At 43.1% G+C, this 17,576-nt stretch overlaps 1 protein-coding gene across 17 annotated transcripts in view; it reads left to right on the top strand.

The window, feature by feature from the left end:
* NFIA (nuclear factor I A) overlaps positions 1 to 17,576 on the top strand; it is a 245,781-nt gene that overhangs the window by 214,308 nt on the left and 13,897 nt on the right. For 14 of the 17 annotated variants that reach the window (XM_071749991.1, XM_071749994.1, XM_071749986.1 and 11 more), the window contains 2 exons: positions 696 to 861; positions 8,039 to 8,130. In XM_071749991.1, the coding sequence (XP_071606092.1) occupies positions 696 to 861; positions 8,039 to 8,130 (258 nt within the window). The remainder of the gene's footprint in view (positions 1 to 695; positions 862 to 8,038; positions 8,131 to 17,576) is intronic. The other 3 variants (XM_071749987.1, XM_071749993.1, XM_071749980.1) reach the window with 1 other exon arrangement.

Genomic DNA, 17,576 nt, shown 5'->3' with positions numbered 1-17,576 from the left:
AAAGACCACACTTGTATAGCTGGGCCCACTCTGCCTGTGACCCGCCACATCCCAGACTAAATGGAGTTTTTTTTTTCCTAATATGTAAAATAAAGCAGTTCTAAGGTTAGTTGTTTCTCCACATGATCCTAATGGCAACTAAACTGTGAGCTACACTATTGCTAATTTGAAAGGGATATGGGAGAGCAGTTCCTTTAATATATACTCATTCATTTTCCTGTAATAAGATATCAGCATGACTTTTAAGACCACCAAAAATGCTTGTTTTTCCTCTTAATGAGCAGTATCTTTAAGAAATTTACACTGAAGTCCGAGGCACTGATATCCTAAGGGTATAACAGAGGCACAGAACAGGGGGATTTAAGGGGTCAAAAATACTGCATGAGCTCTCACTGAGCATGACTTAGTGGCTGCAGGAAATGTAAGGAGTAGCAGAATTTAATCCAGGGCAGTTCAGAGCAGTTGCTAATAGGACAAATGTTTACAAGGGAGAATTTCCATGGTTTCACAAGGCTCACAGGGTTTGAAACAAAGTTCCTTGAAGTCAGTGGAGAATTTGACACAGGACATTCTTTGCCACCTCTCAAGTAATTGCAAATGTGTCTCACGTAGCTTTCAACTAGATTGTTATTACCAGAGGTTCCTCACAGCTGATTTTTAGTATAATTTTTGTCTGTTTGCTTGTTTTTCGGCAGCCCAATGGTAGCAGCCAAGGCAAGGTGCACAATCCATTCCTTCCTACCCCAATGTTGCCACCACCACCTCCGCCACCAATGGCTAGGCCTGTGCCTCTGCCAGTGCCAGACACAAAACCTCCAACTACATCAACAGAAGGAGGGGCCACCTCTCCCACTTCTCCAAGTAAGTATAGACGGAGCGGGAAGCAAGAGCTATCGGCAGCGCCCACCGTGCTGCAGAGGTTCAGAGATGAGGGCTGGACTCGCTCTTGGGAAGCAGGAGATCTCTCTGCTCTCTACATGATGGACAAAATTCTGAGCTGGCTTTATATTGAGGAGAAAAGAGCTTAAGAGTTAGCTTCTGACTTGGTTTGGCATTTCACATAATCATGTATGAGAGAAACCAAGGCCAGTAGCTAAGCTGTGACACAGACTGGGACCATTGGGATCTTGTTTGCTGTCATGAGGAGACAGTGTGGTAGCTCGAGTCAGGCTTTAGAAGATAAGACACTACATGGAAGTCAGGCAGCTTCATCAAAAGCCTTGCTGCTTCTACATACAGGGCTAAACTAGCAACTCTTTCGAGTTCACTTTGCTTCATTTATAGTTCTTTTGGGAATAAATCTTCCTAGATTAACCCAGACGTCTTTCCCTTATGACTTGCTTCCCGAGCCCTGCATTTTGGGCAAGAAGCTATGGTATTTCTTAGGCCCAGGGAGAAAGCTTTAATCCTTTCTCCACCACCCACACGGCTCCCATATGTATTTTGTGTAGCCACAAGTCAAATATACAAATTCCTGGATACACACTTGGGGATACCACTTTGGACTCACTCTGCTGGGAAACAAATCCGATTCAGCTGGGTTTGATGCTTTAAAAAAGTCTGGATGTTCAGGGAGTTAATTGTGAAATGATTTAATGAAGCTATGCTCAAACTGACATTTAAAAACAAAAGGGAGGCTTTCAGTGCTTTAATGGCAACTGTAGGGGACTTGTTCCACAGTGAAGGGGAGCCCAAATAACATCCACAAACAAAAATCAATCTAATCGAAAGAGCAAATCCCTTTGTGTGCTTTTCAAGCTTATTATTTAAATGCTATATGCAGCCACTGCTTGATGTGCAGAGAGGTATTTGCTATGCAGACCATGTGAAGCCTACATTTTTAAAGCTTTATATACTGTTGAGGAGCTTTGCACAGATTCCAGGGGGCATTTTTAAAATCTGGTAGTTCTGGGTGTTTTGCATTGCCTTCTGCTACTCAGTAGTGCACAACTGCAAACTCAGCAAGATGCTCTGGCTCTCTTTGAAATTAAAATGGTTTTATATGAGACAGTCTGGTAAGATTGTGAACATGATCTTCTAGAATCAGGACTTCTAAAATTGATCAGCAGATTTTTGTTGAGCTAAGGAGTTGATTCATTTCCCTCCCCTCCACTCCTCTTTCTGACCTTAGACCAACACTTGCGCTATCAGGAAGTTTTGATGCTCTCTGATGGGAGATGTGGTCTTTAAAGTCCTATCAATAAGATTCAGCAGTGGAATCTAAAAGGTTAAAGTTTACTCATAGTTATCACTGAATACAGTCAGAAGTGCCTGACTATTTCCTTGTCTTCAGAACCAGGAAAAATGAAACTAGGTCAATGCTTATTTGTCGTTACGGTTGTGACTCAGTTTACTGGCAGCGTGTGGTGGCTAGAAGAAAAAAATTCCCAACATGATTTTAGCAGTAATCTTAATACTTAAATATTTTTTGTGTGTGTGATACTGTGACCATATAAAACAAGCTAAATGCATGTCTGGCCTGATTCTCAGCTGGCAGAAAAACTGGCATTTGTCCACTGAAGTTTGCAGAACATCACCCATCGGTATCGGCTGGGGCTGGTCACTGGGGCTCTGTGTTCAGCAGACAGCTGCCATGGTAATTGGGAACTGAGGTTTTTCTCAAGAGCAGCTAGTTAATGGTATTTAAACAAAAGATTAGGAAAATAATTACTGTTTGTTAATTAGCTACGCTGATGTCTAAACATATAGTGCTGTACATACTCAGGCACGCATCTTCCTTTTTGGTCAGGGTTTTGAATAAGTGGCTGGAGTTGTAAAGAAGCATGTAATTTAATTTAGGGACAAATTTTACAGAAAAGTAGATTATAGGGAATATTTTGTAAAAAAAAGTATCACATATATACCACAGGCAGTGGAAGTGGCTGGGTAAAACAAACCCAGGTTCCTAGCCTGGCAGTGAGAGTTTACTAGCAGGACCCACTGGACTCCTTTCAGTGTGTCAGTCAGTACCAACCCTCCATTTTCATCCGTGTTTATTTTTTCCTTAACTAAATATTAGCCTTCAAATAGCAAGTGCAGATTCACCAGAGTTGCACAAAAGCCTCACAAGAAGGTGTTTTCCATGGTTACGAACTGCTCGAGTGCACCGGTTCTGGGAGTGTCGCTGGGTTATGGCTGAGTGCCCTGCAGAGCTTTAGGATATTGGAAAGTCACTTATGCAACAAAGGCAGGAATGATGTTAGGTTTTGGCCAGACTCTCTCCTTAGCTGTGTGGAAGAGAATGAAGCCCCCCCCCCAAGGAAATGGAGTGAAAGAGGTTGGCATTTGCTCCATTCTCCTTCCCTTTTTTGGTCTAGCAGAAAGCCCTCTGCAGAAACAAAACGCAGTTACGGCCCTACCAAAAATTGGAATATGGCCCTCCTGGGGGGTGCAGGAGCCAGGAGCAGCTGTTCAATACAGCCTGGCCTCCTGGGAATGAGAGCTAAAAATCACAACAAGGTGGTTAATGATTCTCAGAGCAATAGTGAAACTCTCCAGCTGTGACATTAACCAAAACATGAACATTAGTGCTGTCCAAGGAAGGAAGAGCCCCTGGAGATGCACACCAGGGATTTGCTGCTACTAGGTGGCCAGGCATGCTCTGGGAGTTGAGGATTTCAGCTGCCAATACTATCCCTTTGGAAAGCCAGAATTTTCCTTGGTGAGATGACACAATGGAGATAGGATTCATGAGGTTTGGGAGGGTTCATTTTTCCTCATAAAAAGCCTTTTCAGTAGAACACATCCTTGCTATCAGCAGCAGTTCCCAAATTATCTTATCTCAGATCTCTTCTCGATTTTGTTTGGTTGGTAACCCATAACAAACACAACACAATGTTTTGTTGAACTTGACAGTCTGGGTTTAATATCTCGTTGCCCAAAGAAAACATCACCTCCAGTACATGCCAGTTGGACTTTATCACTGTCATAACTAATCCAAGTGTTAGAATCTGTGGCCCTCATTCCAGTGCAGTCTAAGATACTGCCATCCTCAACACCATGATCTTTAAAAAGCATTTTTATACTAAATGTTATTTGCTAAGGTTCATGGGGTTACATGGGGAGAAAGTTATTTTCCCTTGTTGGGCAAGATTGTGAGCACTTTATGTCCCTTTGCACAAAGGAGTTTTTGTGTTAAATAGCATTTGTGTCAGGATGAGAAGAATGATTTTGTGCCTATAGTACTGGATTTATAATCAGATTGGATTTCTCTCCCTTTCTCTGCTATGCATTGACTGAGCACCCTCTGGGCAAGCCATTTTAGCTTTCTGTTTGCTCCTTTCCCCATCCATAAAAAAGAGGGTGATGACTGTGTCATTTAATTTGTTAGAATTTGCAGTTCCCTCTCAGATACTCAGCTGCAGAATGCATTGCAGTAGGAATCACTGTGTTGTACTATGTTCTTCTAGTTAATTCTCTCACCACAACTCCTAAACTGACTCCTGGTCCTTTGAGAAACAACACAGCTCTTCATATCAAGCACGTGTCCCTGTCTTCTTGGTCTGTAAAAGAGAAACCTAGTGGTACATCAGGTTATCACTCACCCCAACCACCTTTACCAACCAAAAGTTTATCTTTTTCATGAAGATCAACACACTTCTGTACTTAATAGAAATTATTTTGGGAGAGTGTCTTTTAAATTAACATTCTCCTACTGCAGGCAACTTTAGAATACATGACATTCCCAAAACTGTTTGTTTGTCTTGTCTTCCATACAACTTCTTACCATCCTGGCTAAATATCAAAGCTGTCTGTGTGAGCAAATGTTCTTTCTCTGCCAGCTCCTGTTTTGCTTGTTCCTGAAGTGAAGCATCATAGCAAATTTGTGGCATCACACTCATTTCCTTGGCTATGGGCTATGATGTTGCAAAGAATCCTCAGTGAATTCCAGTAGCAGAAAGACTAGGCTGGGCAGGAAGATGGTTCTATTCAAGCCCAATGGGCCAGGTATCAGCTTGTGAAAACAAGTGTAGGTCTATGCAGTTCCCATGGAGCAAAGCTGATAGAGATCATGAGAAGCTCTGCCTCAGAGACCTGGCTTCTGTTCCTGAGTTGTCTTTTCCCTTTCCTAAAAAGGATTTTGAGGACCCCACCATAGGCTTCACCTATGTGTACTGTGATATAATATGATCCAGCTTTTGCCAGTGAGAGGGGTTTGTCCCATCCTAACCTCAGGACAGAGGACAGGGATCAGAAGTGGTAGGACTTCCAGGAATCCCATCCCATGGCAAATGAGTATTTGTGTGAATGACAGTAAGATACAGCTAGAAGCTGTGTTGGGGATAGTCTAAGCAACTCTTGTTGCTCCCCTCTTTTCTGAACCAAATTTTACTGTAACAGGAGTCCCTGCTAGTGTGTATTCTATGTTACCTTAGTCTTCTGAGCATAAATAGCCCCTTACAAGCTGCCAGTGTCTCGTGACATTTAACAGTGAAGTGGGACAAGCACCTTGGGAGAGTCCAGTGTAAGCCTTGCTCTGTATTTATGTCATTTTGGTACACTTCACTTCTTGGCTCTATCAGTGTAGTTACATGACCTTAAGGAAGTACCCAGCTGACATCCAAGTATGCTCAGAAAGCAAGTTAAACACAGTTTGGAGCATTACAGGAGAAAGATACACATAGTAATTCACTCAGCAAGGTTTGAGGGGACTTTTGTGCATATTACACAGTTTTCAAATGCTTTAGAATTTTCATTTGAAGAGAGAAGCCATGTAAGACAGTGTTCTGATTGTTTCCTTTTGATTTTCTACCAAATATCACAGCAAAAGTATCTGCCAACAGGGAACCATAAACAAGATCCTGAGTTCCTTCCCTTCTGAGTGTTAACTTACCTGCTCCAAGGGATTAAATAGCCTCTCCACTGATTCTGCTTCTCTAAAAGTAGACCAGAAGAACCAAACAACAGATGTTCGATTTTTTTTTAAGCTGTAACTTAATTTTCCCCCCTGCAGAAGGAAATTTTAGTCTTGCACAACATAGAGTTCAGTAGTTAATTAAAGAAAAAATCATCACAGAACAGTACAGAAGAGTAGGAATACATGGCACCAGCAAGAGATACCCTTTGCAAATTTGTGGCTTCTTTGACTTATTAAGCAAATTAACATGGTAAAAAAGGCAGGGAGAACATCTCACCAAATCTACTTGGTCCGTTTCTTCCTTGATTTGCAGATATGGATCACAACCACCATACCTGTTCATACTCTGATATGCAAACAAAATCATCTTGGAAAGATGAATTAGTGCACTTAGAAATTCCTTTAAAACTTTGTGAAGGAAAAGTGTTCCTTGCATGATTTTGGCAAGTACTAACGAAGTGTTGGGGTTTTGGAGAGAAAAGCTCACTTCACCAGAAATCTTAGAAGTCAGGAGTGCTTTTTCTTCCCCTCAGATCAGCAACAAATTGAGATACACTGTTCCTGGGGTGATTTCAGGGGAATGATCTTTGAGCAAATGAGGTGTCTGATATAACTGCAGGAATTAGGAGACACCATGAGATGTCTGTGAGACTTGGGTAGAGAGAGAAGCAGTTCTGCATGCTCACAGACATAGGAACTCCCCTCCAAAGGATTTTGTGGGATGGAAAACATTTGCATGGCCTCAAGGGCAGATCAGGCATTCATCAGTGAGAAGTTCCTTGTGGGCCATTACATACAGGGAGCTCCTGAGCTGAAAATACTCACAGGGTTGGAAAGAATATCAGGAAGTAGATAGGTGGCATGTTTTGACTCTTCCCTCTGTGTCTGCTTCTGGCCCCTGTAAGAGAGAGCACAGTGGGTAAGGTGAAGCATTGGTTTGATTCAGTGCAGTCTTAAACCAGAGGCTCCTCCAACATTATGCCTCTTCACCAAACGTTTTGCCTCCAGAAAGGCAGCAGGCTTCCATCTACACAGACAACTCAGTGGCTTCTCCAACTCTTAACTCACTTTATTTTTCTGTAACATTGAGGCCTGAACATTATATTTAGTCTGACTGGAATCTGGCAAGTAACCTTCCTTCTAGCATTGTTTTTTGTCTCTTCTTTGGATAGTTGGATTGTCTGGGGATTTTATTCAGCAGAATGCATTCCTATAAATATATTTAAAAGGAACAGAATCACTGTTTGTATTAAGGCGTCTATTTAGGTTATTTGAATTTAGCTCTGAACATGCAAAAAACTGAACAAAGAAGGAGATTGCATGGGGGATGTTCAAATGAGAGGAGGAAGAGTGAAAGTGCATTGGAAGCTTTTGGATGTGAAAGTACGTGGCATTGTGGACAGTTGCAGTGGAGAATATAATGCAACAATAAAATCATTAAAGTACTTCAAGTTTGGAAGTAATCTGGGTTCTTGGCTTGCATTGCATTTAATAGCTTTACATTTATGGGAGCCATTCCAGTTTTTAAAGGCAGCCTCAGCCTTCAGACTGATTGCACTTACCACCCCAGCGAAACTGCAACCCATTAATTTTTTAGCGAAAGGATCTTCCTAGTTTGTCAAACACATCAAGTGAACATTTTAGAGAGTGCAGACCACAGCAGTATGAAAACCCAAACTTTATCTCAAGAGAGAATGCTGGATTAGCTTGAAATAAGGGGCTTATTCTGTTAATAAGCACTTTAGTAAATTCACTGCTGTACAAATCTTCGTTAAAACCGGAGATATCACATATTTGAGTGAAAACAGCCAGGCAAAACCAGGACCTGTAGAAGTCTAATGTGCTGTCCCAGTGTGGAAGGGCCTGCAGTGTTTTTCCCTCTGGGATGGAGAGCAGCACAGGAGACCCAGCACCCTCTCTGACTCTAAGCACCCACCGCTGCTGTCCTGCCTGGCCAGGACCTCTCCTCTCCCAGCAGCCCTGTTCCCCTCTCCGTGTTGATACCCCCATCATTAAGACCCAAACCTTTCCAGTGTCTAAAACCAAACTCTCGCTCTCTAAAACGTTTGCACATTTCTGTGTTAAACATCTGCTTAGGTGGCTCTGAGACAGTGTGTTTTGGTGTTGTTCGTGTGCAATCTAGTGCCGCTTCCTCAACGCATGTGTCCCTTCCCTTCACAGCCTACTCGACACCCAGCACCTCCCCCGCAAACCGGTTCGTCAGTGTTGGACCACGGGATCCAAGCTTTGTAAATATCCCTCAACAGACTCAGGTGGGCCGCTTTCAACTTCTCTGTATGCCTGCAGCCTCTTCTTCTTCTTCAGTGTACTCTAACGTGTCCCCGCGGAGCCAGCTGCATTGCTGCTGTCACTTCACCCACATGGTCTCAGTAACTACAGTGAAATGTCACTTGCAGTTTGTTTGTCTGTTGTGTTTTTTTGGGCTTACGTAGTAATAACGCTGCTTTCATAACTGGAAAGATCTCTCTTGCTTTCTAAGGCACTGGCTTCTAGTGCACAGGGTTGGGTTTTTTCCCCCCTAGGAATGGGGTTTTCAAAGGCTTTCGCTCCAACCTGTTCTCTAGGCAATGCAATTAATTTAATTGCAAAAGGGGCTCAGAGAGACCCACCAGGTAACAGGGCACCGTAGTCCCCCCCACCAGAGACAACAGGAGACTTCTCCAATGACTTCCATGTAAAAAAATATTAGCCTCGAATTCCTGGTTGGCCATTTGCATGGTGGGCTTGGAGCGAGCGGGAGGTTTTCTAATTGCGAGCACATCTGTTTCCTTACACAAAGAAGAAAAAAAGTCCAGTTGAGGCAGGCCTATAAAGCTGGGTTAACTGAATTCATAGTCCTGCTATGGTCAAATCAGAAGCTCAAGTAAACATTTGTGTTTCTTTAGGAGAAGGACGAGGTTTAAATGTGCTTTTTTTTCCAAGCTGTATCAAATTCCCAGGGTCGATTAAGAAAATAGTTGTTGGCAGTTTTGTTAGCAGCTAATTTGAGCCAGATGTTGAAAAAATTAAGTCTGTGCTTAATATCACGTTATCATGGGGGTGAAGGTATAAAGAAGTGAACAGAACTAGTGCTTTAGGACAACTGTAGTTTGGAGTTTTAAGTGATTGCTTGACTACATTGCAATTCTTTCAAAAGTCAGCATCAAGAAATATTTTTAATTTTGGTTTGAGATGGTTGCCATGACTAAAAGGTAATAATTCAAATAGCCAGCAAACTGGGGAGTACTCGCTTAGCTCTTGCAAGTTCTATCAAAGTGTTATTATGCATCTGAATAATTTGTGTACAGATTAATGGCTGTCACATGCCACAGTCCAGTATACCCATGAAGACAGAGTCTTCATTGTGATGGCCTCAGCACCTACACTGGCAGTGAAACACGAGTCACTCATCACCGATGATTTTCAGTGTACAGGGCTGCAATCAGATGCCTGTGAACACAATGTGTTTTCTTGCTATCTGTTCTTTGTGTACAATTTGTTAGGGGCTTTAGTTTATAGCTCTGTCGACAGCACAGGTTAAACTGCATCGAATCTCAAACCTTCTCTGCATTAAATGGGGTCACAGAAAGTACACCAGCAGTGCAGAGCGGGGTTTTAACCCATCGGGTTCTGATTTTTTTTTTTCATGCCTGAATAAAACCCAGCTCTGGACCCCACTTTTCAGGGCTCTGCTCTTACTGGGTTACGTACGTGACAAGTTCTCATGCACATTCACGTTTCGGTCTTATTTCTCCAGTCGTTTTTGGAAACAACTGGAATACACAGAAGTGCATTGAAACCAGGAAGCAGGAATGTTAAGGTATACTGTTAAAGTCCTTAAGCATTTGGTCTTTTCCTTCATGGCTCAGGAAACTTGAAACCCTTTGGAGAATGCTACTTTGGAGAATGCTACTTTACCCTTTCCAGAAGACTTGAAAAACTACTAGTTGGTAAATTGATTAGGTAGTAAGACACACCAGTATTAAGTCTCCAAAATATCTTAAACTTATTTGCATTCTGCAACCTAGGTTTCCCAGATAAGTTTGTTGACTGTAAACTTTTATCCTCCTTATTTATGACTTAAATCATTTTAAAGTGCCTTACTTTAAGTGCTTCTATGTAATGCAGTATAGTGAATAACAATGCTGTACAGTGAAAAACAATACTCAAGCACAGCTTTCAATTAAAGTCAAACATGCTGCAGTGGGTAAGGAGACTGACTTCCAGTCTCTGACTCCAGCTGCATCTCTGTGCTTCTATACATCATTATACCACCACAACCCACTTGATACTAAATATATAATTTATCAGCAAAACTCACTACTTATTCATGAAACAACTCTGAAGTTGTCTGTGTTTTAAATCAGAGAAGTGAGGTGAAAAAAACTTAACTGTAATGGTTTGGGATTTACTTTCCTCTAAACAAAGACATGCCTTTGTACTCTTTTTGTAGGGCATTAGTGTACAGGACCATCACTTAGGATATTTTCAAAATGAAAATATAAAAATACATAGGCCTGTGTTATTAAAAGCAGCTGGGGGGGCTGCTTTCCATCAGGGTTTTTATGGTACACTCAGAGTCAGCCAAAGATGTGGGTCCTGAGGACCACTACTAGCTGCCAGCTCCCTTAGACAAGAGGAAGCAGCAAACGCTCAGAGCCTCTGGAAGTCAAGCTTAAATATAAGGGTTAAGCAACTCCTTACTGCTGGTACAACGTACCAGAAAATAAGACAGTATCTGAGTATCTGTTGGGTTTTTTTTTTTTAATTACACTCCAGCTACAAGCTATCAGAAGACATTACAGTCAGCTTTCTGTTGGCTCTGCTTTTCTCTTCCAATTGGCAGGTCATCTGACCACGGGCACTCGTTACGCATCATCATTATTAGTCTTAAAATGTTGCAGAAGTGGGTCTGTGCTCAGGGATGTGACAGCACCAGGCAGCAGAAGTCACATTTCCCATACATGGGCATTTACAGGCTTTTGCAGAACACTGGAATAAAATCACAGTCGAGGGTACAACAGTGTGGCTGGGTTTGAGTGGGGATCATTCTGTCCTGGGCTGTTTTTAAACAACAAAAAACCTCAGTACAGGCCTTTCTTAATTGGCATTATAAAAATTAGGAGTAGACATTTCCATTAGCTGCACATTCTAATTTATGTCAGGTTGGTTCAACTGTAATCCCTTAAAGGAGTTTCATGGAATCCATATAATATTTTGTTCAGAAAAAGGCCATTTCCTGTGTCTACAAAGGTTGCAGCAGGGTGACAACTCCGTGACAGAAGAGACCGGGAAAGTTTTTTAAAGTCAGTAGTTCTGATTCAATAACAAAAGCCCCAAAAGGGTCATTGGCTTCATCTGAGTTTAGCTCAAAACTTTTCACTTGCTTTGTTTTTTCAGACACTGCCTCTGCTTACCCCATCTATCACTCTGCCACTCCAGTGGCTCACTGCATAATTGTCCTATCTGGGGGTTTATTTGAATCTAAATTTCTGTTTGAGCTATCAGGAGAAACACTTGACTTGGCATCCTCTGTATACATTGACAGAAAGGCACAGGTGTTGTAACCTTTGCTTGATAAATCATTTACTTTTGCTACTTGACTTGCAAGCAATATGGGGGCATCAGCTTTTTAACTGCCTTTTCCATATGCAAATCAGAAATCCAGTATGCCCAGTGTACCCAGGCTTAAGTTTCAAAAGCAAGCTGGTCTGGATACCTCATGACTAAGTAATAAAGTCTCTTGTATTGCTGAGGACTTGTAAAAAAGAGAGTGGTAGAGCAATGGGAAAGCACCATCACATTAATTAGGGACTAACCTATTGGTAGCAACTACACTAATCAAGGGTTCTGAGTTTTAAGGGGTGGGGGTTTTTTTCCTAACCAAGCAATAAAAGTAAGTGTGAAACACAGGGTATGTGCTCAGAGCACATGGGGCTGGGAACACTGTACCAGCAACATGGTCTTTGTGACCAGAGTTTGTGTTGTCACTTGCCACTCTAAACAGTGTTTGATCACCAATGCCCTCACTTTGCTCTGTAGGATAAAATTCCTCTAGGAATGGTGAAGCATTCAGCATGCTGCAGCTCCACTTCACACTAAACATTGTTTACTAGGCTGGGTCCTGTTTGCCACCTACTTACCCTACATCTTCCTAGAAACTGTACTTTGGATGCTAAAAACAGCTCCTGAGCAATGTATGCCTGCTCCATCTAATCCCTCCTGCTTCCCAGCACACCCTGTGTCTTGCTCAGTCAGGTTAGAGGGATCCACGGGCCAGAAACTGCCTCCCACTGCAGGCACCCAGGCAGAGGAGCAACTGCTTCACCACCTGGGAGAAACTAAACTGCTTTTCTTCTCTGCTTAATGCCCTCTTCACCAGTTGTTTCTTGAAAAATCTCTCTCTAATGTAAACTTGCTTTACATCAGATCCATCCCAGTTAGTTACTAAAACTTAGCTAAGCGCAAACCCATTTATTTATTCCTTTACCTTTTTCTAGGAAAAGGTAAAACTCTTTTCTAGAAGAACAGAAAGAGAAGCTCTTCCTGCTTCCTCCTCTGCCCAGTCCCAAAGTTAGAGCCATGGAGTTCATGGATAGCAAGCCAAGGTCTTGTCATCCTTTCCCTGGTGAGGACGTGGGGCCACCCAGCTATAACAGTGCTCGAGATAGAGCTCATCCTTTGTAGCCCCAAACAATTTAAATAAACAGCCCATGACTTCCCTGGCACATGGCAAGAAAGTGTAAGGAAAAAAAAAAAAAAAAGTCTAACAAGCTGATCTAGGCAGCAGAACAAGTCTGAACACCAGCAAGCTCAGAAGCACAGCTCTGCTCTTGCTACCAGCCTTAGGAAGACCAGGTATAAAAATACATGCATGAAACACATCTAGAAAAGAGTAATGCTGCCCCATGGTAAGGTGGTGGTGGGGAAATTACTGAAGTTCAGCAAAATATTTATAGTGTAAGGAAATTGCTAACTTCTTTGGGTCCGGTCCTGTTCTCTGCCATTCCTGAATTTAGACAGTGGGATCTTTGTAGCTTCTTCTTTTAGTCTTTTATTTATTTATAAAAAAAAAAAAAAAATCTAATGCCTTAGGTTCGTATCCAAACCTAACTGTACAATAACTTTTGAGAGGCAAAAGAAAGACTCCTGCTTCCCCACAATCCTTTTAGAAAGCAGACAAGCAGCCTGCAATTTTTCACTGGCAGCACTTTAAAACAAAGGGCAGGGAGGGGAAAAAAAAAAAAAAAAGAGCTTTATGCTGTGTCCTGTAGGTTAGCAGATGTGAGCTCTGTCAGACAAGGGAGGGAGGCAAATTCCAGAGTAGATGATCCTTCTGTGATAACAGGCAGGGCTGCTGCCCAGGCACTTCATTGGGAGGAATGTGGTGCAGGTGATGCCCCTCGCTGTGCTGGGCAGGGGGCAGGCATGGGGAGGCAGGGAAGCAGTCTGGGAAGCAGTCTCACAGGTAGCACAGCCAGAAAGCTTGTAGGATTCATGGATCAAAGTCAGCACCTTGAATGGGAAACTAATGCTGTGCTCCAGAGCTGTGGCTCCTGCAGCTGAAACTGCCGAGCTGTTCTGTGCCCAGGTTCCATTGCCACCCTATGGAAGAAAGAAACCAGTGCACACTTTTTTTTTTTTTTTTTTTTTTTTTTTTCTTTTGGCAAATAAAACGTGTGCCTCACTTCTGTGGGGATTTTCCATTTTTGCCTCCTCACTGCACCCCCTGCACGGCGCCCTGCCCTTTGCACCATCAGGAAGGGACACAGAGCTGGCAGGCTCACACACACCTCATCTCCATGTGCTTGATTAGTGAGCAGCACAAGCTGCCTGTGCTTTTCAGCCTCTGTACCCTTCTCTCTTTCTCTCCTTTCCCAGCACCCAGGCATTGTCCTGGTGAGAGGAAGGGGAAGGTCAGGATCTCCTGGTGTTGCTGCATTGTCCCAGCAGCTGAGCCACAGCTTCAGAGCAGGTTGTGATCAGGGAAAGTGTAAAGGGTGCATGTGGCTCAGACATCACGGTGGATGTGAAGAGAACATGAGAGGCTGCAGGAATAAGATCAGGCCTCGGGGTAATGAGCAGAGCTGTTTATAAGCCAGGGCAGGGCTACTTGTTGCTTGGGTGATTGTTTCTTCCCAGGACAGAAGTACTTATCCTCCAGGCTAAATGCACTGCTTGTGTTTGAGACTGAGTGAAAGTGAAGAACAACAATTTGGAAGCAGTTGTTTAAATCAGTCCAACCCCCTGAAAACTACTTATTCCATAAAGTAACCTCCCAAGGCCAGCACATGTGGCTACAGAAGAAACTTAAGCTGCAAAGCACTTTTAACCAGAGACTGCAAGTTTTGATCTCTGAGCAAAAAGTGTTTTGCTGCAGAACCAGTGGCACCAAGCTCCTGATATGGGAGTTGGATATTGGTGCTGTCTTTCATCTTCCACCCAGAAAGCAGCTGTACTGGTCTGATCCTGAGGGTGGCCTGGAAATGGCTCTGAAAATGTAGTAGAAGTCTAGAAAGTGTGCATAGAAAATGCAGTGTCAATCTCTATCAAACATCAGCAGGTCTCAGACCCTGGGAAGCTGAAAGAAGATCTCAGATCCTGCCTTTGCTTTGTGGTTGGCTGTATCACACTTGCTCTTCTCTTTTGTGGAAATCAGTCCAGAAAACGTTGGCTGAACCCTTTGCTGAGCTAAAATTGAGATGGTTCCACCGTGATGGGAGCAAAGAGCTTACTTGTGGTTGTGGTGCTCTTGATGTGCCCCTGATCACATAATAGCTCCATAACCACACGTCCCCGGTGCAGCAGGAGAGCAAACGTGCTGCTCTGATCACAGTTGCTAATGACAGCCCAGAGTGGGCTCCACAGAGGGGAAGATACAAAGGTGACCAGAAATCAGGGTCACTCCCCAACACCCATTCCTTTCACTGTCTTTTTAGCTCAGTGCACAAAGGCTCTTTAATCTCAGATCAGTTCTTAAAAAGCAGCAGTGAACACTGTACCTCCCAAAGAAAGCACGTACTGCACGATGAAGGTAAAGATTCATAGGAAACTTCCTAGCACCATCCTGTGGTCTTATCTTCAAAGTAGGTGGGAGCCAAATCAGCCCAGAAATGCCTGGGTTAGTCCTCAGCAGGGGGGATCCTTTTTCCTGGGCTTTTTCTTCCTCCTCCTCGCCAGCTCTGGTGAGCAGTTCAGGCTGTTTTTTTGGAAACTAGCACTAAGCATCCTATTTCCACTACATACAGCATACAGTTATTTACAATGGACACAGACAAATTTCCCAAACTAAGCAATTAAACTTATTGCTTATTTTCCCCCCTCCTTACAATAAACAGGAAGCCTGTGCGTAAGGCACCCTTTCTGTGGGTTTTATGGCCATTACTTATGCTCCACAGTAGGGGAGAGGAGAGAGAAGAACTAAGCGTGGGCCTGGTGGGAAGAGTTGGCAAATGCAGAAATATGATGAATGAGCTGGAGAGATTTAATTTCTTACTAAATTCTCTACAAGCTGTGTAACCTTTCTTTAGCTAAACAATTACTCTAAAAGGCAATGATTTTCTGCGTTTTCATTGAAAAGTCTTCATAATAACAATGGCCTGTGTTCTCCTTCTTGAAGAACTTCTGCCAAAAAAACAGTTTTCTTTTTTCCATTCAGCAGGAAACTTTCTTTTATTTTTATTTTTTCAATGTCATAGTCCCCGCTAACATGAATTTACAAGGCCTACCACTTACTGCATGGGGCTGGGAAGAAGCTTCCCCTCAGGCCAGATCATTTTGGTCTGTCTCCTTTATAGGGATTCTTGCATCTTCCTCCCAAGAGGAGTGCAGCCACTGTCAGAGACATAATACCAGGCCCAAGTGACCATTTAATCTGACAAAACGTGACAGTTCCTGTGTGGATGAGTACAGGGTACACGGAAGGGGACTGCTCTATTTGTTTTTTGGTGGACAAGCAGCAGCTCTCACTGCTGTTGTGGTGGGCACAGTTGAGAGGGGGAGCAAGTACTGAGCGTGTTGTGGTGGGGCTGAGAGGCATCACATCTTTAAATCCAGAGCCCAGATGATTAAATGGAAGTGGGTGCTGATGCTTGCTGGACCCACAGGGCTCTGTGTCCAACTGGAGCATTGTAAGGAGTTTGAATATTGCAAGGAGTTGGGAGGTGCAGCCTGGGCAGAGCTCTTCCCTCCTGCGGGGCTGCACATTTGTTCAGGATGCACCCGGGCAAACCTTGAGACCCCAATCCAACAACCAAGCGTAAGGCAAAAGTATAGTTCTGTGCCTCCTACAGCTTTTCCTTGACTTGGCTGATTTTCTGGGCACCCCACGCCTGCCCCCAGCCTCCACTGCAGATAGTGCTGTATTGGATTAGTCTGCCTCACTGCTGCATCAGGTCCCAGATCGATTTATTGACTCTGTCAGAGTGGCGAGTACAGTAATTGTTACAAGAGCAGAATAGAAAGCAAGAATGTGTCCACATAAAATATAAAAATGACGTTTTGTTCGTTCTTTCCTCTTTCACCCTATAGATCTTTGTGTGTTTACACAGTGGAGAGCACTTTACTTAAGTTAATCAGCTCCTTCTACATTATTAATTGCGACAGTTAGGGTGCTACATGGCGGCAAACAGATTATTGAAAACATTGATCTCACCGTGTGGACCTGAGGAGGTTTTGTATTCCTTCCCTTCTCTCCCAGCTGCTTTGGGGTGCTATCAAATGGCATTTCCCTGACTGACAATACATCATCAATGCCATTGATTTCCAAGAGGGGCAGAGAGATGCACAGGAGAAAGAAAGGCTTGCAGAGGTTCTGTGGTCCTGTGGGCTTGGGAAAGGGGTTGCTGGAAGTTGGTCATCACAGTGATGACATTCCTGGCCTGAGTTCTGGGGTCTGTAAAGCATAATAATTGAAGAGCTGAAGTTTCCAAAGTGTTGAAGAATTGCAGAGGTGGCATGGTGAGGCCTTTTAAAATGCGTGTAGAATGTATACCCTGAAAAAAAAAAAAAAAAAAAAAAGACACACTGACTTTTTACAAGGGTTTTGGAAGTACCTTTGAAAGACATTTCACGAAAGTTCAGCTTTTGCAGCTGATACCTCTATGAGCTCCATAAATTGCTCCACACAGCCTGACAAACTCCACTCGGTGTCACAGGTGACCTGGATGGAAAAGGTCAGCAGCTGAATTTATGATTTTTGCATTTACTGGAACATTAAGATTTTTGCCAACTGCCATATATACTTTTTAACAATTCTGCAATCAAAGGATTAGGACTACAGTCTACAATGAAGGTCAAAAATTAAAGGCCACAGTCCCTACATCCTTCCCACTGGATAGGCATTATGTTACCTTCCCTCTAAGAATCACCTTTGCTTAATGGCCTTAGCACAGAGGTCAAGGAATAAATAAGCTCCAGAGGTGAACACCTTGCAAAATAAACTATCTTGCTCTGAAGTGAATACCAAATTCCATAAGAAGGGACCACAAGCCATTTCTTAGGGGAGAAGGACTCTCCAGTTTGCAGTTCCTAAGCACTACACTGAGCAGCATCTCCCATAGTGCTGGACTATCCTGGACAAATGTACACAGGGGAAGGATTGCCACTTCAAAGGAAATACAGCTGTTTATATTTTAAATATAACACAGGCCTCTGTTCTTAGTAAGGACTACTAACAGCTTGCCAAGTTGGAGCTTTCAAACTTCACTTGGTTGTAGTT

This window comes from Heliangelus exortis, chromosome 8 (genome assembly GCF_036169615.1).
Source record: "Heliangelus exortis chromosome 8, bHelExo1.hap1, whole genome shotgun sequence".
Taxonomy (NCBI): Eukaryota; Metazoa; Chordata; class Aves; order Apodiformes; family Trochilidae; genus Heliangelus; species Heliangelus exortis.
Note: the sequence above shows the minus strand (reverse complement) of the source record. Positions and strands in the feature narration are given on the sequence as shown.